At 36.4% G+C, this 26,167-nt stretch overlaps 1 protein-coding gene across 2 annotated transcripts in view; it reads left to right on the top strand.

Moving 5' to 3' along the window:
- SULA (NAD(P)-binding Rossmann-fold superfamily protein) overlaps positions 1 to 26,167 on the top strand; it is a 65,279-nt gene that overhangs the window by 26,199 nt on the left and 12,913 nt on the right. For both annotated transcript variants that reach the window (XR_016432375.1, XM_090008819.1), the window contains exons 6-8: positions 5,614 to 5,658; positions 5,799 to 5,877; positions 24,027 to 24,088. Coding sequence is in view for 1 of the 2 variants with exons in the window: in XM_090008819.1 (XP_089864945.1) it covers positions 5,614 to 5,658; positions 5,799 to 5,877; positions 24,027 to 24,088 (186 nt within the window). In the remaining variant the exon portion in view is untranslated. The remainder of the gene's footprint in view (positions 1 to 5,613; positions 5,659 to 5,798; positions 5,878 to 24,026; positions 24,089 to 26,167) is intronic.

The following is a 26,167-nucleotide window of genomic DNA, read 5'->3' as shown; positions in this document are numbered from 1 at the left end:
TTTCCAAAACACTAAGAGTCGGAATTTTCTGAGTTTTCTACAATCCTTTACGAATTTTTGAATTTTCGGTATGGTATGAGTGATTGATGCAGAAATTAAAATTCAAATATTCGACAACAGCAGAAATTGATAATTTTGAGGCACTTAAACGAAGATTTAATCAAAACTCAAAACATGAAAGTTGTATATCTGGATTCTAGCTTTCCACATAATAAAAAAAATGAAATTTCATGCAGGGAATCTTCAGATAATTAAAATATACTGAACACTACTAGGATGGTTCTATAACATGAATGCAACAGTGGACTTCGGTCAGTCCGACAGCTTGACAACAAATTTCAAGGGAGTAGATGGACGAATCACGAAATGGATTCAACTACAAAGTTGGAGACAATCGTTTTAGCTTTTCGGGAAGCTAAAGAACGCTAAAATCTAATCAGTAATGAGTCTGATACAAATGATTCTTTAGAGACACCTCTGAAAACTCGTAACAGGGATTCTTGTCTCTTAGATGGACTCGAGTTTCAATCACACACAACAATTCGAGAAATGCTAAGATCAAAATTGACAATCTATGACATAAAATACCCCTAAACATGCATTCGCAAAACAACAATGATCTAGTTACAACTTACCAACAATATGTAACGAAAATCGCAAGACACATGTGATAAAAGTAACGAAGGGAATAAAAAATGATGAACCAATGAACAATATCCGGCTTGAAGTGGGTAATGGCTGTCGTTGGGAAGCAACCAACACCAAGGGGTTCACGATCTATGTCTTGAACAATCGCTTTGAAGATCAGCAACCACGAACCAAGGTTGACACAACCACAACAAGATTGATCTTCTCAAAAATTTACTCTCCACGCTCACAAGTTGATAGTCGGTTCTACCTTCACCCAAAAGGAGTCTTCCACCAAACAACCATACTCAAAATTCCAGCAAGAAGCAGCCACCATAGACCATGAATTTTCAAAACGAAGAAGAAGCCCCCCTCCCCTTGGTCGACCTCCCCAATTAAAGGCCTTGGTGCTTGGGAAGGGCCACATTAAAGAGGCAATGGGCCTTCCCAAGCCTTGTGCCAAAAATGAGCTTGCATGGGCCTCGTTTTTGCCAAGGGCTATTAAGTACCCAACATCCATCTTGATTTTGGACCGGTCAAGGCTGTTTTGAATGAGGTCCAAGATGGACCACACCAATATGGCGCCACCTAGGACCCCTCCTTGAAAGCGGATCTTGATCCAGATCCAAAACAAGCAGCGAACTGGATCCTGCACAAAACGCATTAGAGAAGCAAAATGCAAAAAATAAAAATCTACCCACAAACCCCATACACCCTCTAGTACCACAAAAAAATCCTATAGGGTACCAGAACTATCCGGATCCGTAGAATCCGGCTCCTAAAAAAAATAAAAAAAGATTACATGAAATAATTATTGCCGATACAATATCCAAAAAATACGATTCCACAATGGAATCGAAACAATAAAAGAAGGGGCACGACGAGCATCAACTAAATGGTAGATCCACTAGGACAAGGAATGTCCTGCAAGCGTGTGGATCGCCTTGGGTAGAGATGCTCAGATCGGGTCTAGAGAGTTGGATTATGATCCAACTTCGCTTCTGAATTATGAATCTCTGGATGCTCTGCATCATCCCCTGCAGGACCCCAAACATCCGAATGTATTAACTCAAGTGGTCTAGATGAAACAAAAGTTCTATCATGAAATGGTAATCTTTTCATTTTACCAAGAATACAATCTTTGCAAATAAAACTTTCAGAATTACAAAATTTTCCTAAACTTGGAAAGTGTTGGATTTTAGATATATGAGGATGGCAAAGCCTTTTGTGCTATAGATTCAACTCTAGTTTTTGAACATTATAACAAAAGGCATTCTTGGGTAATTCCAAAAAATCCATATAATAGAGTCCTCCTTCTCTATGGCCTTCCCCAATCAGCTTCCCTGACTGGCGATCCTGTACCCAACAACCATGAGAAGAGAAGGAGATGTTACACCCATAATCAAATATTTGAGAGACAGATAAAATGTTTAGATTTAGTTTGAGAATATATCTAACTTTTGAAATAAATACTTTTTTGGATTTTTGAAGATTTTCAAAATTTCTTATTCATTTTATTTCAAAAGATGTACCATCAGCTGTGAAAACATTTGATACATTTGAGTTATTGTTACGGCATTCAGACAAATTATTGATGTTTGGAGTCATATGAAAAGAAACAATAGAGTTTAGAAGCCAAGAAAAGTTACCTAGATCGGAGAAAGATGAGACAAAGACTCTGGTTGAGGCTTCAACTGAGGAAGATGCTCCTTTGAGAAGATGTTGAAGGATTTCTATTAATTGAGCTATGGATATGGGGGCATCTTGATTGATCTGATCCTTTGATTCTTGTGATGAGCCAACAGATACAACCTTCTTTTCTTCTCTTCTCTTTAATTTAGGACATTGAAGCCTATAATGTCCCGATTCATGGTAATGGTGGCAAATGACTTTCCTTTTATCATAGTAATTATTTTGCTTACCAAAATAAGGCAGTTTATAAGCTCGCATATAATTTCTCGGTCTAGATACGACTAGAACAGAATCATCTTCATTCTTTGGAGTATTCTTCTTGAGCCTATTTTTCTCTATAGTTAGCTCCTTAATGGTGTCAATAATAGAGGAAACTTTTCCTCTATGTAAAAGGGTGGATTTGGTTGTTTCAAATTCCGGCCTTAAACTAGTTATGAATTGGTAAAAATGTTCCCTATCGAGTTGTTTTTGAGGAAACTCGATATCTTCGAGATAATGCCACTTTGGCTCAAGAAGAGCCAACTCTTCCTAAAGTTCGGACAACTCATTATAATATTCCCTAATACTTTTATATTTTTGAGTTAAAGTCCGAACTTTATCTTGTAAATTGTACACATGTGCAATGTCTTTAAGAGAATACATATTTCTAAGATATTCTCAAGCCTTATTGGCATGCTCGAATTTGGCTAAACTAGAGCATTTCTTGATGTCAACCCTATTAATTAGCTATGACATGATTTTGGCATGCCTTATCCTCCATTCTTTTTACTTTTTCTCATAAGTGACTAATGCTTTATTTTTCTCTCCTTCCGTGAGAGGAACCACTTTCTCATTTGCAATTTTTGTGAGAATTAGTTTAGGTTCCAAATCGGAACCGTCTACTTTTCCTCACAACCCTTTCCGCCAAATGTGATGCTTCATGATTGAAGCCCATATCACATAATTAGTATCATTTAATTTGACGGGCATGATGGTGACTTTATCATTGTCGTCTATTTTTGCAAGGGTGAAGAATAAAAGAGAGAGATAAGAGAGAAAAGAGAATAAAAGAAAGAAAGAGAAGGACAAGAACACAATCACAATCTTGAGTAGCCAACGATCCTCCAAAACGTCTCATTTCTTCAAAAAAGGCACTTAAATCACGAACAAGGAGATAAATCAACTTTTGATAAAATGGCATGGAAAACGAGTTGAAAACTCTCCAAGATCTAGAAGCTTCCAAGCTCTGATACCATGTAAGGAAATGAGAATCTTCCATGAAAGTGCAAATGCTTGTAATCGATGTCTATTAAAGACACTACAATCATAACCCATAAAAGGGTATAAAAGGAATAACATAAAGATAAAATAATAATCTTTTATTTCATATAAAAATGCTTAAAAAGCATTGATAACAAAGGAGAGGGGATCACCCCTATTTATATACAAGTAGAGAGTGGGAGAGAAGAGCTCTTCATAAAGAGTCTTTGGAGCTAGTCCAACGGCTCTATTTATAGCCGTTGGACTAGCTCCAACGGCTATACAACTAGTCAAGATCTAGTTGGATCTTGACTTGTTTAAAAGTCTAGTTCAAATCGAACTAGAAAAAAAAGAAAAAATAAATAAATAAATAAATAAAATATTATATTATTATATTATATATAATTACATTTTTATATTTTTAACACAACCCACCTAGTGCAGTCTTCGTAGAGTGATTGTTACTGTTGAGATTGTCTATTGTCTTCCTCTTATAGTCAGTTGTGTAGCCAGACTTTCCAAGTTTCTGTGGGTAGCCTCAAGGTGGTCACTTCTGTACCTCTAGAAAACACATGATATCATGAGAGATCATTGATAATCTTATCAGTATCCTCTGATGACAGTCTGAATCGAAGTATCCCATGGTATCCACCTCTTTTGTCCCATTTCCATTTTTAACACTCCTAGACTGGTGATGTAGAATACACTGCAACATGGAAATTGAAGAGCAAGAGAGTAAAAGAGAAGACTGATGAGTTGAGAGGGCAGCCTCCAACACTCTAAAGAGTGATTTTCATTAACATTCAACATGCTTGCTACAAGAATCAAATGCTATTTATAATCTCTTTACTAATAATTTGGATCTGGATCCTATACCTCCCTAGTTCTGTGTCCCATTTTCATCAATTTTAACGACAGAGTAGGCTCTTTTACATTTGATATCATCCCCAATTTGCCTACACCCATTCTCTTTTTTTTCATGCTCACAACAGTTTCCAAGGGAATTGATTTCTATATCTTAATATCCATGAATACCACATTTTGTATGTACTTAATCTTAAATTTCTCTCTTGAAGGCTATGTCACCTGGGTACGGGACCTACGGGTGCAGGTGTGGGTATGGGTACGAAGGGTACGACACGACAATTCCAAAAAATATATATTAAATATCACTTACGGGTGTGGGTATGGGGACACGGCTATATATATTAAATATCACATAAATACAAAATAAACTGAATATAATCTAAATATATATGCTATATCTAAAATATATATTATATACTGAAAATATAATTATAAATTATAAATTATAAATTGAATACAAACTTGTATGTAGGCAGGGTAAAATGGTGTGTCCAGGTGTTGATGCGTATCGACACAGGGACACACGTGTCGACATGGGTACGGAGGTCAAAATGGAGTGTCCGTGTGACATAGCTTGAAAGAAGATACATCAGGAACCATATTGATCGGGCTGGCGCTGCTTAGGGCCCATTAGTGATTGACTGGTCTGATCCAGATATCAACTTGCCAAAAGCCTGGCCTGGCTCTTTCAGTCCAGATTGAACACTTTAAGCCTAACTGGGTCGGGCTGGTCTCCATTTAAATGGTGTTTCTGCCCAGAACCTGGATTGTTTACTAGTTCGGCTCGGTTAGGCCCGAGCGCTGTCTAACTTTGAGCTGCACAGGGCAGCCCAAACATGCCACCTTGGCCGGCTCCTTGAGCGATGTCCACCCCTAGTGGGATGCATCATGTATGATGTTAATGGGAGTCAATAATGATAATGCTAGCTAGTGACACCATCATTTGGGCTACTATAATGTCAAGTCTTTGAAATTGTTATGTAGGAAAGTTATCTTGAACTTGGTATTTGCATCTTTGATTATGTCAACATATCTTGACTACTATAAGCTACATCAGGATGAGTTAATCTACAATGCCTGTGAGATAATCCCTTCATATTTTGTTGCTCATTTTGCTGCTCCAAAGACTTTGTATGCACGTGAATCTTTTGAACTGATGATGGTACTTGTATTCCTCTCTTTTTGCAGATCAAGAAAGATATCAAGCAAAGTAGAATAAATGTTACATCAAAGGTGATGAATATTTCTTTCACTATGAAAATTCCCTAATTCTTTTCACGATCTTCATGGAACTGGTATGCTTGAGACAATATGTCATAAGACTCGTTAATTCCCGTTTACTGGTTACTCATGTACTCCAATTGCACATGAAGGTTGTTGGTTTAGTAAATCAGTTGGATGATGATGTTCGGCCCTCAGTCTTCATCAGTGCAACAGCAGTTGGTTACTATGGTAAGTTGTTCTCAACCAGAGTTACCGGAAGCTTCTTAGATAAGTGTGAAGCCCACTTCCCGAAAACTCGCTTCGGAAACACGATACTCCTCGCTTCCGAAACTTGATGAGAATCTTAATTATCCCACACTTCTCTTATGCTTTTCACATGCTTCATCTATTCTTTTTATATGGTCTCTTACTCTACTTTTCATGTTTTTTTATGTGTTTCCTCTCATGCTTCTCACTCGCTTCCATGTGCTCTCTAAATTGGCTGTCATCATTTTTAGATTTTGTTAAAAATTTAATTCTTACACTAAAAACTCATGAAATTTAAGAATAATCACATTTATTTTAGTTTTTATTTGCATTCTATTTTGATTCCCATTAAATTCTTACATTGTTTTTTTTTTTTTTATTTCTCACTTCCTGCTTCCTATACATTTTAAAATGCATCGTTTCCCGCTTCCGCTTCCTAGTCTGACAACCTTGTTCTCAACCCAACATGTAGATTCCCGATGCAATATGCATTCTTATATTTTGTGCATGGTCAGCCTCTGAGCTATGAGCCAACTAGTACCATGACTATGGACCATTCACATTTACATCTCCCTTTCAGTCTTTCTCCATCAAACATTAATTCTTACATGTCTAACCTAATGGTGCACCTCATTTATTTATTTATTTATTGATAGGCAAGCTGGGGGATAACCCCCATGGGGTCAAACCTGAGACCCCTGGGTTATGATAGTGCAAGCTAACCATCCATCTATCTCATTCAACACCTGCACCTCATTTAGATAATCAATGCTCATGTCATTTATGAACAATATTTATCATCACCATCCATGGTAGATAACCTAGCCAAATCTATCACTTGAGCCTCACAAGTTAGGACTTTCAAATTATGCTTGGATACAACTTGATTCTTGACATGCATGAATGTTTTGAATTGTAAGGAAAAGGAGGGCCTGAGAAAAATTATCCCTTTTTACTGCCATGGTTTGATTGGAATTTGCGAATATATGTAACATAGGGTGCCATGTTATTGGAGATCATGTGGTCAGTGGCAGATCCAAGGGGGGAAAGAGGTATTTTCTTCCCACCTTTGCCTACTAAGAATATGGAAATGTCCAAGATATTACCAAAAGTTTCATATTAACCAATAAACTGTGGAAGCTACATAGTTTCTACATTCTAGATGTATTGAATTTAAAAATACTATATTCTAAACCTGAGAGTTCAGAAAGTTAGGGAGGTTTTTGAGTCCCTGGGGTATTCAGATCTGAGGGAGCTTAGCGGATTCCAACCCCTCCCCATTGGACTAGAGATCCTTGGATCTCTCCTGCACTTCCTTTATATCAGGGATTTTAAATTCCTGATATAAAGTCTACAATTTGAATGAACTCAGTGTTAAAACATATTCATGTATATGTAACATGTATATATAGTAATATATATATATATATATCTATATATATATATATTGTTATGTACATATTTTTATGTTCATGTATATATATGTGTATTCGCAGATATGTAATATTTTTTTCTATCTTGTGATAGGAAATACCCACTAGGGGTATTTTGGTAATTTCACCATGTAATAGGGTCTGTCCTGTATGTAATTATGTACATGTAATAGACTTTACCCATTGGGGCAGAATGGTAATTTTGTACATGTAATAGGCTCTGCCCTTTAGGGGCAGAACTGACCTTTTTTGTCTTTTAGTTAATATAGCTGTTCGGAATCTCCAACTATATTCAGTTTTGTCTTTTAGTCAATATAGCTGTTGGGAATCTCCAACAACTATATTTCTAGCTGTTGAGGTATTTCCCAACATTTATATGGGTCCTCTTGGCCCTTTTGTTTGTATATAAATAGGAACCTATTGTCCCATTAAATGTTTTGCTTTTTCTTAATGCATTCTTTGTGCATTCCTCTCTTAATAACATATATATTTTTAAGTGTGTTTTTGTTGGCCCTTAATGGTTTAGGTAAGTGAACACATTTTGAGTGTGTTTTGTACCTCTTATGTGAGGTTTGAGTGCTCTTTTTACTTGCAGAATTAATAACATAGGTTCACAAATCAACATGCGAAACTTTTCACGGGATTACAGCCCGTGGCAACATAGAACAGTGCAACTAGAACGATTATATCAAGTTTGATTTTTGCCATGTATAAACAATTAAACAAGGACCAACACATGCTTAAGGCTCACATGGCCCACAATGATCCATTTTGATCATCGATGCATTCATATGCAAAAATCATAAATATCATGCCGCTATGCATTCGTTTCACATGCTTTTCAATGCACAATCATGTATGTTAATTCAGAGATGTTCATGAAACAACAATATTCATATGCATGAGTTCACATATTCATGCCAAATGCATGCTTCCATTCATGAATCATTTCAAATTAAGCATGAAGGCACTCATGCAATTATTTACATGCAAAACACATCAATTCAAGGATGCACATGCACATGAAACAACTTTTCAAATAATACCTTGATTAATCATGATATACTAAGTGCAAGCATGTGAAAATTTCGTCCTTTTGCATGCATAAAACCAAGTCTACTATCATAGGCAAAAATCTGAAATTTTGTGTATCAAACTGATTCTCTATTCAAGCTCAAATAGGTACCGACAATATGTATAAACCAAGAAACTGGTTAAATACCAATTTTGAAATTTTATTTTTTTTGAAAGATCATCTGCACCCAGCCGACCGAGTCGGTTGGAGCTCGGCGCCAGCCCAGCCGAACTCGATTGGCTGGTCTTGCAGCCCCTACACATGCCCAAACCGGGCGTGTGTATCGGCTGGGCTTCCAGTCAGCCCAACACAATTTTGAAAACAACATTTTTATTTTTATTTATTTTTTGAACCTTGCAAGCTGGTCTGCCAGGCCTGGCAGGGCTGAGGCCTGCCCAGCCGAGCCTAGCTCGGCTGGGCTGCTAGGCACCCAGCTGCAACCAGCTGTTTTTTTGTTTTAAAAGGGAGCACCTGCCCAGCCGATTGGCTGGGCAGGTAGGGTCTGTCAGCACCTGTCAAGGGCTGCCAGAGCGGCCCTTGCCTAGCAGGGCTGGGTTTTGCCCAACCGAGCTCCACTCGGCGGGGCTGCCAGTCAGGCCAGCACACATAGAAAAGGTTTCTAAACATGCGAAAACCTATGTCACATGGGTGCGGGTGCGGGTGCGACACGGGTGCGGCACAATTTTAAAATTTTTGGACACGGGGACTCGGCAAAAAAAAATATATATAATTTTATATATATATATATATATAATTTTATTTTATTTTTAAAATGCCACAGCACAGTCTGTGTGACTGTGCACAGTCCACAGCACTGACTGTGCACAGTCCACAGCACTGACTGTGCACAGTCACAGTCTGTGACTGTGCGACTGTGCACAATCACACAGTCACACAGTCACAGACTGTGCACTGTGCACACTGCACAGTCTGTGACTTTGCACAGTCACAGTCTGTGACTGCAGCACAATCACAGTTTTTATATATATATTTTTAAATAAAAAATATAAAAAAATTGGTTTTTTAGGGACATTTTTTACTCAGTCAAAGTTGACCGAGTCCAAAATGTGGACAGACTCGGCCTGGACTCGTTGACCGAGTCCGACTCGGCGTTGACCGAGTCCGGGCCGAGTCCGAAGCCGCACCCGAGTCCGCACCCGTGTCGTGGCGTGTCGACTCGGGTGCGGCACCTCCTTAGCCGAGTCCGTGTGACATAGGCGAAAACATACACGTTTATTTCCGATTATGCATGCATATGCATACTCATTTTCAGGCTGCATGTATAAGCAAAATTTCACATCTCACGTATGCATGAATATGCATATTTTCATTCAGTTATGCATGCATGTACAGGTTCATATTTCAAGTATGCATTCATATGCATAATCACACTCAATAATATAAGCATGTTCAGATTTGCATATACTCATAAAACAATAATGATGCTTATGAAGATTTTCAATTGGGTATGTATGTACAACCAATTCATTTACAAGAATACATGCATATGCTTATTTTTACATCCCGTTTTCAAGAGTTTACATGCACTAAAGCTGGGCCAGATTTGCACATGTTTTAAGCACAACAAATCTGTCCCGATTTAGGGATTCACGATACATAATGAGATACATATATAATACACACATTGATATATGTATTTTCCCCAAAACAAACCCCGAAAAAGAGAAACATAAAACCCATATTAGAGTAAATATTCAAATTTACTCTTTTCCCATGAATTGCCACTAAAATCTTGCATGGAAATCAAATCCATGCTCTTTTTCTCATTCGAAACAAGAGAAAGACTCGTACCTTAACCGTAGATCGAATAAAAGCTAAGAACAAATAGGTTGTTGGGAGAAGAAGCCTTCTTCTTCTTCCTCCTTCCTCTCTCTTTCTCACTCTTTTTCTCTATTTTTCCTTCTCTTTCTTTCTCTCTTTTTTTTGAGCTATAAATAGGTGAAAAGAGAGGTGACACCTCCTCTTATCCATCCAGCCCCTCTAGAGAGGGCTGGAGGTTAATCTCCTATTTGGACTCTCTCTTTTCAAGATTTTTAAAACCATGGTTGCCAGTTGAGGAAGTGGGAGCGGGAAGCGAGGCACTTTCAAAATTTTAGGAAGCGGGAAGCGTGGGACCACTTAGGAGCGATTCAAAAATCGTCTCGGAAGCGACCTAGGAAGCAAGGGGGAAACGAAAAAAACAAAACAAAAAATACAAAATACAAAAAAAAATGAAAAAAATGAAAAAAATGAGGGAAGCGTGATGGGCAGCGCACTTCCCATAAAAGTGGTGCTTCCCATTTAAAAGTGGTGCTTCCCCGCACGCTTCGGAAGCACGACGTTTTGCGCTTCCGAAGCACGCTTCGGGGAAGCGCGCTTCCCTTTTTACTTAGGCGCTTCCGGTAACTCTGTTTAAAACTCTAAAGTTGACTTTTCAAAGCTTCTTTCCTAATTCAATTAAAATTTCTCAAACCTTCTTTAGCTTTTTTAGACATGTATAAGGACTTTATCAAGGAGTCTTAAACAACCCTCAAAATTAAATTTCAGAATTAATTAAAATCAAGTAATTAATTATTTATTAATAATTAAATATCCAAAAACTTTCATAGGGTACCTTATCCCTATGGGAGTCTTCTTAACACTAGTTAACTTCAATTTAAATATAAAAATTGATTTTAAAGTTGAATTTTCGTTGGGCATGAGTTTTGGATCTGGATCTAGATCAAAATCCATATCTAAAATCCAATTGGATCTTGGGCTGGATCAATTCCAGATTAATATGAGTCTTGAACGAAGTCCAGATCTATATTAATTTGGATCAAAAGCATTGGATCCAGTCCAACCCAAATCCGGACCCGGTCCGTCAAGGCGGTCCTTTTTTGAAAAAATATAATTTTTGGGCCAACCGTAGCTCGAATTCAGAAAAGTAAAATACCGTTACGCTCAGAATTTTGAGACGCATCCAACGATATATAACTCGAATTTCACCTGAAAATAACCTAAATTTCACTTGAATTTAAAAGTTGAAAATAAAACTTTTTCTCACGTTTTAAGTGACTCATTTAGGCCTTGTCGATGAGACCTGGGCCAAACCCAGGCTCAAAAGCATCGGCCTAAAATCGATGATCTATCGATTTTTCTTCTATACTTAGCCAAATTTTTGAAATCTCGAATTTGACTAAGTATGAAAATATATGATATTACATCCCAAACATCTTAATTGGATATCTAATAGTAGATTTCAGTTAATGATTTGGATCCTTAGTATCAGATCCTCGATATCTTGGTTAGATTTGATATTGGATCCAAAGCATATTATGTGGATCCACGAGTTTTAAATTGGATCTTGAATGAGAACAATCTTATATGGAATCCATAGCATTGTGTTTGGATCCATAATAGTCTACCAGATATTTGGATCCTAAATTTGTACCCGAAAGTTTGGATCCACATTACCTATTTGGATCTTGGACATCGGAAATTTTGATGTTTTAATGTGGATTTTACATCGAAAGCTTAAGGGTCCAATTAAATTTTTATATTGGATCCATACCGGAAGTTTCGAATCTTTGTAATTTAATATTAAAAAGATTCAGATCCTTGGATGAACCCGGATAGCCCAAATTTGGACCCAAAACATAATGGATCGTGGGTCACCGTGTAGAAGTGTAATGAAATATGCGGAAGAATCCAAGAATGCTAAAGCATTCACTATGTCCCACACGGACAAATGCAACAAGCATAAGAGAGGAAATCCACTAAGGGATATACGAAAGGCCTTGTAAAAAGGCTACACACATGAAAAATAATATCACTATTATTGAAGAGGAGCTCTCAAGAGCAATACAACATACAAGGGGGGTTCCCCCTATTTATAAGAAAAGAAGACCAAAGGGGCTCCCAATAGAGTCATTGGGAGCCCCCAACGGTCACAATTGTGACCGTTGGGGGGCCCCAACGACTCCATTGTGGGGCCCCTTTTCGGTATCCAAAAAGCATTTAAAAAAATAAAAAAACAAAAATAAAAAACAGCAAAATGAGAGAAATAAAACAAGTACCCCTATTGGGTACTTGTGAAATGACCATAATACCCCTATCAGGTATTATGGTGAATATACATCTATATTTATATATATATATATATAGATGTATATTATTACATATGTTTTAACACCCCCCCCCCCTCAAACTTTACGGGGGAATGACCGAAAGTTTGCCAAGGAGGAACAAGAAGCGAGGAGCAGGCAGGGCTTTGGTGAAGAAATCTGCAAGTTGATATTCTGAAGTGACATATGGCAGTGTAACTGTCCCACGAAGATATTCATCACATACATAATGACAGTCCATTTCAATATGTTTAGTCCTTTCATGGAAGGTGTGGTTGCTGGCAATGTAGATGGCACTTTTGTTGTCACAACAAAGCTTCGAAGCCCCGGTAATTTCGACTCCCATATCTTGAAGAAGACTTCGAAGCCACACCAGCTCCATTGTAGTAGTTGCCATAGCCCTGTATTTTGCTTCAGTAGAAGACAATGAGACTTTCTGCTGTTTCTTGCACCTCCAAGCAATTAGCGAATTTCCTAGGAACACACAAAAGCAGTAGTTGAGATTCGATCATTTGGGTTTCCTCCCCAGTCAGCATCAATATAAGCTAGTAAATCTAAGGAAGAGATTGAGGATAGGAATAGCCCTTTAGTCAAAGTATTTTTAATATATCGAATGATCCGGAGCACAGCACTCATATGCACAGATGTAGGAGCATGTTGAAATTGGCTTGCAGAGTGCACAACATGAGCAATATCCGGCCTGGTGATAGTCAGATAGGTGAGGGAGCCTATGAGTTGCCTGTAGGGCGTAGGATCATCCAGCAGAACTCCATCCTCCAGTCGTAGTTTAGCATTGATAACCTCGGGAGTCTCCACCTTTTTATCATCTGAAATCCCAGATTTGGAACATATGTCTGCAGCAAGCTTCATCTGTGACAATATATACCCTCGAGGAGAGTATGCAACTTCTATACCAAGAAAGTACCTGAGAAAACCCAGATCAGACATATCAAAATTATGTTTTAACATATTTTTAACTTTAAGAATACCACTTTCATCATTGCCAGTGATGATCATATCATCAACATAAAGCAGAAGGATGATGATACTATTACTTGCATGTTTAACAAAAAGAGCAGTGTCAGTATAACATGAGCGAAATCCCAATTGTAACATGATAGCACTAAATCTATCATACCAAGCCTTAGGGGCTTGTTTAAGACCATATAAAGCTTTTAATAACCGAAGGGTTTGACCTTGGTTAACACTGATTCCCGGCGGAGGGTCCATATATACTTCTTCATTCAACTGACCATTAAGAAAGACATTTTTAACATCTAATTGGAATATAGGCCATTTCTTAGATGATGCTACCGCAATTAAAGTTCTAACGCTTGTCATGCGAGCCACGGGAGCAAAAGTCTCCTCATAATCGATGTCATATTCTTGTGAGTATCCCTTAGCAACTAATCTAGCTTTATAACGCTCTAGGGAACCATCACTTTTTGTTTTGACTTTGTAGACCCATCGACATCCTATAGCTTTCTTATTTGGAGGAAGGTGAACTATTTCCCAAGTTTTAGCTTTATTTAAAGCATCTAGTTCAACTTTCATTGCTTCAACCCAATGAGGTATACTTTTTGCTTGATTATAATGGGAGGGTTCATAGTAAGAATGCAAGGCTATTAGACAAGCTCTATATTTAGTTGAGAGAGTTTCATATGAGACAAACCTATTAGGTGGAATTGATTCTCTAGAAGAACGCCTAAGGGAGGTTTCTTCTTGGGGTTCATTAAGCCACACGAATTTTTCTAAAGCACTAATAGGTTGGGCTTCCTCACGCCGAGTGTATACTTGGAGATTGTCACCATTAGTTGGTAATACATCATTATCATGAGTATTTTCTAAAACTTCTGGATGACTTAAAGAGTCATCATTTGAATCTTCTAAAAGATCATTAATGTGTTAATTCTGCAAAAACAGCATATGTATATGTTATTTCTGCAAAACGGCATACATATGTGTTATTTCTGAAAAACATGTGTAAGTGTTTTATATCTTGATGTTGTTTAAGGTATATTTATGCAAAATAGCATATATATGTGTTATTTATGCAAAACAACATATGTATGTGTTATTTCTGCAAAACTGCATATGTGTGTGTTAATTCTGCAAAACAGCATATGTATGTGTTATTTCTGCAAAAACAACATATATATGTGTTATTTCTGCAACCGCATATGTATGTGTTATTTCTGCAAAACAGAATATGCATGTGTTATTTCTGCAAAACAACATATGTGTTAATTCTGCAAAACAGCATATGTATGTGTTATTTCTGCAAAACATCATATGTATGTGTTGTTTCTGCAAAACAACATATGTATGTGTTATTTCTGTAAAACATGTGTAAGTGTTTTATATCTTGATGCAGTTTAAAGTATATTTCTGCAAAACAGCGTATGTATGTGTTATTTATGCAAAACAGTATATGGATGTGTTATTTCTGCAAAACGGCATGTGTAAATGTTCTTTGATGATAAAACCATGCTCGGCATGCTTGGCCTTTAACATTTTTTTACAGTGCATATGAGAATCTTAATATAATATTGATGACTTAGCGAGAGTAGAGTTGTGACATTTGTAATTATCGCTTTTATTAAACTTTATAATTGCATTAATGCTTAGTAACCGTTGAGTTAAGGTAACTGCAATTCATGCAAAAATAAGCTCATAATCGAGCCTGTAATTCGAGTAAACCATAGCGGTGACTTATGAACACGGGTTATACCCTTATATGTAAATAGTCATCATGTGTAATAAAGGTTTAATACTGGCACATGAGTTGCCAAGCCAGGAAATGAAGGGTTCTACATTGGCCCTCGAGTTGATAATGTTAATACACAAGTATATATAAATTTTATTTTTCTGCCTGGCTGATTTAAAGGTACTGGGGCATTTGTGCTTGCCCGGTTTGAAGGTATTGGCACATCGAGCGGGATTGAATAAATAACTTAATAATTGGCTACCTACCTATTTAAGGTAGAAACCTCGGGGCTTATGATACCACGATGGTATGATTCATTCATATGTGAGTACCTGTAATATTAAATTACTGGATTCAAATCAGCATAAACTGTGAAAAGTCAGGTAACAACAAAAGTAATAAGATAAGCAAACCACTTAGACTCGGGCTTACCTTGGAGAGGGTAGGTGGTACACAACTCCGGGGACATGTGCTTTTTCGCTTCGATCGACAATGACTCGTTGGACCCCAGTCCTCGGAGTTAAGGGACCTGGACTATCAATTTGTCTTATGCGGTAACTCCAAGTTCTTCTGCAGAAGTTATGATGCATCTTGTTTGTTTGGCCTTCGAGAGGTTCTCTCGGTGTTTTAACCACTCCTTTAGGATTTCAGTTTCAGTTAGACATTTGGGTTAATAAAATACCAAACATAATGAACCTTCGAATGTTCTCTTCTATTACGGTTGCCTTGGCCTGCGAGTACCCACAGGATAATTAAAGAGAAACTTAAAAATTAAACAGTTTGTGTTCTTTATTCATGTGAAATTTCTAAGACTCCTGAAGTTATTATTTATTTATGCTTATTCATGTATCAGAAATGAGATATGCAATTAAATGATCCTCTGATATTCATTTAATTATTCTTGTTACAATGTATATTTGCATAATCATAGTATCCTACTGCTCAGATTGGTTGTAGTCTGATCCAATTACTTTACCATTTTCAGGTGAAGAATAGAAGAACTAGAGCGATTGCAGGATGATCTACAGGTTGTGATGCATGAATTCTTGTTGTTCTCGGGATACTTAGAAATAGATTAGTTATTTTCATTTATGCTATTATAATGTTTGGAATATTTGGTTTATTGTTAAATTTCAATTGAATATGGAATGATTGGTGTTGCTTTGATTCTCCTGTGACGTGCCTGAGATACTTAACTTGGAATGAATTTAATAATTTTGCTATTAAAAAAAAATCTCGATATTCGGGTTAAATTTTGGATCGTTAGAAGAGTTCTACCCAAGGTAGAACTATACTTCATCCTCTTTTAAATTAAAGTTGATTTTAAAGTTTTAAATTGGTCATGGATGGATTTCAAATCCAGATCTGGATTCAAGAGCCAAATCCATATGGATCCTACCTGGACTAGATCCTAGTTAATATGGATCCTGGACTGGGTCCAGATCTATATTAACTTGGATCAAATAGAGTGAATCCAGTCCGATCCAATTCAGAAAAAGCCAAAAATAAAGGCGGGTCATTTTTGAAAAATGTGATTTTCGGGCCAACCGTAATCCAAATTCGAAAAAATAGGCCGCCAACACGATCAGTATTCCGAGATGCATCTAACGGTGTACATACCTGATTTTTGCCTCTGAATTTCGCTTGAATTTAACCTGAATTTCGCTCAATTTTGCTTGAATTCAAAGGTTAAAAATGAAAAAAATTTCAAATCATAATTGGCTCAACTAGGTCTTGTTAGTGGGCTCTGGGCCATGCCTAGACCCACCTGAGGTCACCTATAAAATAATATATTTTCCCACAGTTTTATCGATTTAATTAAATATAAAATTTAAAAATCACAATTTTCAAATTTTAAAAATCATGAAAAAATATGTGATATTACATGTTCAATAGAACTTCGCTTCTCCTATCTTCTTCTTCTTCTTCTTCTCTCTCTCTTCATCTTAGTTATTACTATGGAAGAGGAACGAGAGACCATCATCTCTGTTCCCGTGAGACTCAATGACTCCAATTATGTTATGTGAGCATCAATCATCAAACATTAAATTGAGAGCAAGGGTCTATGGGGTTTGGTAGATGGCACCGAGAAGGAGCCAAAACTTGTGCTTACAAAGAATGACAACGGAAAAGAAGTGTCATTTCAAGGAGATGACATGACCAAAGCCGTTGTCGACTATGAGAAAAGGTGGAAGGAATGAGAAATGGGTCATTCCAAGATTATAGAATGAGTCATTAATAGTGTTGATATAAAAAAGTGTTCTAGTTTGACAAAGTTTGATTTTGCTAGTGATGTTTGAAAATATCCAAGATATGTATTCCCTAAAGTATATTGCTCGTGTATGTAACCTCCAAAATAAAGTTAGGACTATGACCCAAGGAGACATGAGCATAAGAGAATATTATAATGCTCTATCTTTCATTTGGGATGAGTTGGCTCTCTTAGAGCCTAAATGGCGTTGTCTTATAGACATTGATCTCTGCGAAAAAAATCAAAACAAAGCATTTTTATCAATTTGTTAATGGACTTAGACCCGAATATGAGGGAACTAAGTTCGCCCTTCTTTATAGAGGAGTTCCTTCCATAGTTGAAACTCTAGAAGAAAATAGGTTTAAGAAACCCACTTCCTCCAAGGATGAAGATTTTGTTCTTGCTATGCCAAGAGCCATAAATTATACAAGAACCTATAAGCCTCCACATTTTGGAAGAGGCTTTAATGAGTATGGACCCAAAAAGATCATATGTCATTTTTGTAATGAGCCGGGCCACATCAAGCCTTTTTGCCTAAAGAGAATGAAAAAAGATAGAAGAGAAGAAAATGTGGCTTTTGTAGGACCATACTTTGAGAAAAGCAGTATAGATGAAAGCTCTAAAGGTATTGGATAAATGTCACTTGATCAACTTATGGAGTTACTACGATCACTATTCAAGAATCAATCTTCCTCCCTCTCTGATGCGGCCGTATCTACTTACGTGGACCCCGATAAGGCCTCTTGAATCCTTCATTCCGGAGCATCTTTCCATAAGACTCCAAATGAGTCCATATTATCCAAATGTTGTGTTAACCCAAATGATTCTTATGTTCCAACCGCAGATAGAACCTCTTTAAAAATCAAAAGTTTTGAAACATTACAAAATTCTTCCAAAAATACTCAAAATTTTATGTCACAAATATTGAAGTATTTCCAAAATTAAATTTGAATCTCCTATCCGTTTCCCAAATCGCCGATAATGAGCTTAGAGTTTTGTTTTCATCTAGTGATTGTTTGGTGTATGATCTATAGTCTGGGAAGCTGATTGGGCAAGGACATAAAAGTGGGGATCTCTACTTCAAGGACAATCTTGAGCTATTAAGCAAAGTTTTTTGTAATTTTGTTTAAAAGAAAGACAGAGAAAATTGACATAAGAGATTAGGACATCCAAGTGTGTTAATATTGTACTTGTTTCCATTTATTGAAAATTGTAATGAAAAAGATTTTGTTTGTCAAGATTGCATCCTTAGAAAAATGAAATCTTTGCCTTTTGGACCTAGTCACTTTGTCTCTAAAGAACCATTTGAGTTAATACATTTAGATGTACGAGAACCAACACCAATTATGTCTAAAGGAAGAATATCATACTATGTTATTTTTGTGGATAATTATAGTAGACATATATGGCTATATTTTTTTAGACTCAAATATAAAGTGTTTGAATGTTTTCAAAAATTTCACAATTATGTTAGAAATCAATTTAAAGCAAACATTAAAATTTTTAGAACCGATTCCGGAGGAGAATTCGTATCGAATGATTTAAAAAATTACCTTGATCATCATGGAATTATTCATCAAAGATCTTGCCCATATACTCTCCAACAAAATGATTTAGCCGAAAAAAACCATCGACATATTATTAAAACTACTAGGACTCTTCTTATATCTAAAAATGTTCCAAAAAAGTTTTGGTCGAAGCCGCTCTTGCAACAGTTTACTTGATTAATAAGATGCCTTCAACCATTCTTGGAAAAGTGTCTCCTATAAAAAAATTGTTTAAAACTCTTCTTGATTACAAAAGATTGAGAATTTTTTGTTGTAAATGTTTTATCCTTACTAAAAAAAATGATAAACTTTCCTCAAAAGCTATTGAAAATAAAAAAAATATATAGATGTTATGAGATTGAGAAGGACAAATTTTATGTTTCAAGAAATGTGACATTTCTTAAAAAAGAAAATGGTTTTGGAAAAATTGAGTCTAAGAAACATCATGATTATTCTTATCTTTTTTATCTAATTAGTAAGCATGACAATGTTAGTGATAATCTTAATAGTGATATGCATGAGAGTAATGACATGCATGAGAGTGACAATGATGACACTCATGATACACATGAGAATGACAATGATAGTCAAAATGATGCAGTTGAACCACAATGAAATTCAAGTTTATACTCGCCGTACCGAAGACCATTCCCCGTGTGCCTTAGAAAAATACTCTCCAAGATCAATTCATGGATCAATCTAGTGTTTGAAGGTTCATGAGAATCTCTAAAGCACCTAGTAGATTTGTATCCTATAAATCGTTTGAAACCAAATACAGAGTGTGTCTTATGGCTATTCATTCATATGTACAACCACCTCCCTATAATAAGCCTAAGAATCATAAAAAATGGATTCAAACCATAAGTTATTACGTCTTTTAAGGTGATTCTCTCATATCTTAGAGGTGTAAGAAGCAACAAAAGGTGTTGCTTTCCTGTATTGAGGCAGAGTATGAGGCTATGACAACCACAACCACAAAAATCGTATGGTTAATAAGTCTCTTGAAGGATATGGTCATCAAAATCTCTATTATCTATATTGCAAGTAACTACAACTTCCATGAGCATACGAAGCACATAAAGATGGACTGTCATTATGTTTGTGAGGAATTTCTTAAAGGGACTATTGAGTTGTCGTATGTTAGATCAGAATATCAAGTGGTCGATTTCTTCACCAAATTGTTGCATTCACCTCGGTTCTCTTTTCTCCTTGGCAAATTTTTGGTCATTTCACCATCACTTTGAGGGGTGTTATATATATAATATTATTTTATTAATGTATCTATGGTATATACATATTCATATATGTATATGCATTATTTAAAATGTATTTTTCAGTATTCTTGTATTTGCTTTTTGTATTTTTTTATTTTTAGTTTTAAATGCCCTCTAGGGGCTTTTTTGTAATTATTATTCTAGCCATTGGGGCTAGCCCAACTAGCCAATAAAGAGTTGAGTCCTTTCTTCCCTCGTATAGCGTGTATATATGGGCCTTCTAACCCATTTTATGTATGCTTCTCTTAAGCAGTTTTTCTTAATAAAAATATTATTTTTTATTCTCTTGTGTGTCTATAATGCACCAAAATTGTAACAAAAAAATTTGGACTTTTTTTTTTGAATGCGCAATTGAATACGAGGTCTCATCTTTAACACTGCCTAAACAAAACTATGCTCTAAGCAATCAGCTTGTGCGCAAGCGCTAGCGTTTAATAGCTCCTTAGAACATGTTTAGAGAGAAGATGACCAATGACAAGTTCGTGGGGTACTGCTCTACAAAATTAATTTCTATGGAGTCAGTTTGTGCGCAAGCACTAGCGTTTAATAGTTTCATAAAACCTAAGTCTAGAAAGAGACTACCCGAGACATTATCAAATACAATGAAAGGTTTCAAATGGGCCACATGTTACAAATCTTGGGCGGATTAAAGGTAAGTGAACACAAGGGATTGGATCCAAATCCGTTAGATTCGGGTCCACATCCGATCTCAAAATATAGTTTTTCATGGACTATTCCAAACTATAATCAAACCATTCAACATAAACCAACATGCGGTTTAAAATAAAGGTTTGGCATTACTTCAACTTAAACAAGTTTAGGGAATCAAATGTTCCAAAATGTCTGAGACTAATTTCTAAGGCTAAACAAGGAATGATAAAAGCTTGGTTCCTTGGCACTGCCGTCGCATCCCTCCATCACAACTACTCATCGCTTGGATGGTTTATATAAATATTGGGTCAGACTTCATCGAGTCCGGTAGGGGTACAATCACCCAACATGAATTGTAAAAAACTAAAGCATACACACAAACATAACATCATATAAACATGGTGCAATTATTTGCAAAGCATTCCATGGTCATGGTACACAATCCACAATAACATGTTTTCAACAATAATACTTCACATTATAAGCATGCTACAACAATTCAACATAACCAATCCATAACTTATAATTGGCTTCCTTAGCAACTCATATTACGATGCACGCCATGTAGCATTCATCAAAATATGCTCATGTCCTCACTGAATTATTGCATTACTAGGGCATATTTTCACAACATAAACTGAGTGAATAAAAGACCATTGTTTCTCTTGATTACACATCCCATCGAGTACTCATGGAACATTTTATCGTATACTATTGAGACCACATCGGGGGTATATTATTCTATGGATTGTATTTTACTCAAGTGATTGACTGAATCAGATCCAAAGCGGGTGGTCTGTGACCAAGAGATAAACTCTGCTAAGGCAACAACAATTGGAATGCATCCCGAAATACTACTGTAGAAGTCTTGAACCTACCACCTAGGACACATTTGGTAGTCTGATCCTCTAACTTCGAGGACTGAGGACCAGGTGAGACGCCTCACTCTCAAATAGCAAATACGGTCTAACAATGTTTTGTACCACATGCCCTCTCCAAGGTAAGCCGTTTGCTGAATGATTTATTTGTCTCCTTTATTAAAGGGCTTGTATATATTTCATCACATGTGCCTCTTAGGTATCGAAGGGATCAATAGCCCAAGTATCTCTTCAGGATACTTTTCATATTGCCCTTCAAGGCATGAGCAACATACTATCACTCTTGGGTGATTACATATTTTATTTGCTCAACATTTCATAACCCATTCATTATGCTTGGGTAACTGATCGGGCATCTTGCTTGTGAAGGCAATAATGTAATATCATATATTTTTCATGATTTTTAAATTAAAAAAATATGATTTTTAAATTTAATATTTAATTAAATTGATAAAAAACATGAAAAATATATTAAAATATAGGTGATGTCAGCTGGGTCTGGGCGTGGCCTAGAGCCCACTGACAAGACCTATTTGAGCCAATTATAATTCAAGAAAATTTTTGTTTAAACCTTTAAATTCGAGCGAAAATCGAACAAAATTCAGGTTAAATTCAGGCAAAATTCGAAGGCAAAAATCAGGTATATATACCATTAGATGCACCTCATAATTTTGAGCACGTTAGCAACCTGTTTTTCTGAAATCGGGTTACGGTTGGCCCGAAAACTGTGAACTCTAAGAATGGCAGAGATGAGATGAGAGAGGAGGAGGGAGGGTTTCAAATAGGAGAAAGGGAGAGTTAGGGTTTCAATTTTTATTTTGAAAATGAAATGAGAGAATGGAAAACTCGACAATGAGAGAGGGAGGTGAGAAGCTTGTAGAAGCTTCTCCTCCTTTCTTCTCTTGAGTTGCCCTAATTGGTGGTCCCCACCTTATCTACTACCTCCACTAGGGAGGTCAACCTCTATGGAGAGGAGTAGAAGCTTCTCTCCCTTCTACATATGTCACTCCCCTTGGTTGACTCCTCCACTTGCTTGTCCACTTGACCCACTTGCAAGTCCACTTGCTTGTTAACTTGGCCACTTGCTTACCCACTTGCTTTGGGCGCCCCCTCCACTTGGATCAATTTCAAGTGGATCCAAATCCATGACCCAAATGGCTCGACCCAACCTAGGGTCCCCATTAGGTCGAAACCCATTAGTTAGACCCAATTAAAAACCCTAATTAATTTGGAAATGCTAATTAAATGTAAATTATAATTTAATTGCCTTCTAAATTCTAAATTCATTGCCAAGTTAAATAAACTCCAATTAAATGCTAATTCAACCAAAAATTGCAATTAAGTGTCAATTTAATTAAAAATCAACAATTAAATATCTCATAAAAATTTAAATGCAATTTAAATATAAATTAAAATTGCAAACCATATTTGGGCAACAATTCCACTTTTTATTTATTCAATAATTATGGAAATTCATAAAAAATTCTCGGATTTTACAGTGTGCCCTTTAGTGTCTTTTGTGCTTTGCCCACAGTGGCTATTGTGCTCTTGTGAACTCATTTGTATTTGCCCTTACTGGCTATTGTATTTTTTCCATAGTGGCTTTTGTATTATTGTTCTCTTGATTCCATTATATATATGTGTGTGTGTACCTGCCATCTACACCCTTCAACAGTTGGCAAAAATCATGATAAAGCAAAGAAAAAACTGCTCATCTATGGTAGACTTCATGTCATGCCTGTCTCTCACTGGGTCACTTAAACTGTTGCTGTGTTTCCAATATGGAAAGCATATTCAGAAAAAGAAAATCATGGAGGATAACATCCTCTAGAAGTAGCTGGATGAGGAGAAATTAACCCATGTTCTCAATGGATCAGTGTAAGCACTGCATCTATTACTACAATTTTCTAGCACTACAAAGATAGCCAATGCATATTCCAGTGTAAACACATGCAAGAGGTGTCAGCATTGTACATTGTATGCAGTTGAAGTTAAAAGTAATTGTCCTGGAAGACATGAGAGGCTATCCATATCTAATGTTGTATCACACCTCATTTTGTGTGTATTTATAGGTTCTTACCTCTTTGATAAGCTAATGCAAATTAGTTTACTCTGTCACTATTGTTTGACCATATGTACAAATATCATCAGGTGGAACTGAGTTTTACTCTTCCATTTTTTGGACTCATCTGTCCTTGAATACCTGTAGGCACTAGTGAAACTGAAGTATTTGATGAATGGAGTCCTTCAGGAAGGGACTATTTGGCAGAGGTAACAAACAGTATTCTTATGACTTAGCTTTTCCTGATCTTGGAATTTGCATATTTCAGTTCTAGAGTTGCTCTTGATTTTATTGAGTCGTTAAAACCAAAAATACTTTTATCATCTGATTTCATTTGGTTGCAACAAATTTTTTTGGAGCATAAACAACGGAGGACATTAATTGTGCCTCGGGAATTATGTCATGCAACATAAGAATAAAACAAGAGGTACAGAGAAGGAGAAATTACTGCAAACCATCCTGGCAACCTCTGAGGGCTGGATGACCTCTATATTAATTAGAATGAGTATATTTTACATGACTAAAGTATTTCTACATAAAATAGCATAATACACACAAACCAGTTATAACATAAATGACCAAAAAAACTGTCCATACAACATAAATGTCAAAATTACAAATATAAACATATGCAGACAGCTGTCCACATTGGATTCACACCGGATTTGAATCTAGATCTAAAATCAAATACTTAACACACTCCCTCAAACTGTGCATGGGTAAGGACCATGGATAACTTGCCTTTCAACAACCTATGATGATATGTAGATAATGGTTTAGTGAACAAGTTGGAAAACTGATCTTTTTTCTTGGTCTTTTACTTTCTCCATTACAAAACACTGACCTAATTCAACATGTTTCATCTTCCTGTGTTGAACCAGATTAGTAGAAATAACCAATGCACTTTTAATAACAAAGACTTGATGATGGTTTGATGCAATAAAGAAAGTAAATGTCAAATCCATAACACTATAATGAAATATGAAGAACACAAACAAGTACCTCTTATGGGCAATTACAACATAGACAAATGGAGACCACTTATGGGTCAAGATACAATCACACACACAATGCTACTTATGGATAAGAGAGACAACATAAAAAATATAAGGAGTTTATCAAGAGAATGCTGGAGAACAAGCTTAACATACAAGAGGTGGTTCACCTCTATTTATACACAAAAGAAAGCAACTAGAGCCGTTGGGAGCTCTCCCAACAACTCTATTTCAAGGGCATTATATGGACTATAATGCTCTTGATAAAAATGAATGAATACAAAAAAAAAAGAATAAAACCCTAATGAACACACCTAATTACATAAGGTGAAATGACCAAAATACCCCTAATAGGTTTTACTTATTATATCAAGAATATATACACACACACACACACACACACTTTAACACTCCACCTCAAACTTACGGTGTAATAACTGAAAGTTTGTCAAGCAAAAAATGAAACCAGAGAGAAGGAAGAGCTTTCGTAAATAAGTCGGTCAACTGAAATTCCGATGCTACATAAGGAAAGATGATGGTCTTCTTCAGGTACTCTTCATGAACGTAATGGAAATCCATTTCAATATGTTTGATGTGCTCATGAAACGTGTGATTATTGGCTATGTAGATGGCACTTTTATTGCCACAACATAACCTTGAGAGTGATTGCATACTCGCCCCCATGTCCAATAATCTTCTTAACCACACAATTCAGACGTTGTGGTGACCATGACACGATACTCAGCTTCAGTTGACCATAACAATACCTTCTACTATTTTTTGTACTTCCAAGACACCAATAAGTCACCTACAAACACACATAAACATGTAGTTGAATGTCTATCATTAGAATCTCCTCCCCAGTCAGAGTCAGTATAAGCAATTAATTCGAGCGGAGAAGAGGAAGACAAAGCAATCTCCTTAGAAACAAAATTTTGTAAGTATCTAATGATATGTATAACGACTTTCTTCCTCCTTATTTTCTTCTTCTCCTTTCTCTCCCATGGTTTTCTCTTCTCTCTCTCTCTCTTTTCTTTCTTTTTTCTTTTAGTTTTTATAATAGAGGGGCCCTCTAGAGGGTGACCCCCCCCCCCCCTTTGGATTCCCATATGGGCTGGGAGATGGAGTTTTCCATATGGGACTCTATCTCCAACCCTCCTTTCCTAATCCCATTGTTGATTTTTTTTTTCCCATTTTTCTTTCCTATATATATATATATATACATTTACATTTTTTAACTTGTATACACAAAAAGATCTTGCAAGACAATTTTTCTTGTAAGACAAGATACGA

The sequence above is a fragment of the Nuphar pumila genome, chromosome 6 (genome assembly GCF_984573655.1).
Source record: "Nuphar pumila chromosome 6, dmNupPumi1.hap1.1, whole genome shotgun sequence".
NCBI lineage: Eukaryota > Viridiplantae > Streptophyta > Magnoliopsida > Nymphaeales > Nymphaeaceae > Nuphar > Nuphar pumila.
This window is presented reverse-complemented; position numbering and strand designations above follow the sequence as displayed.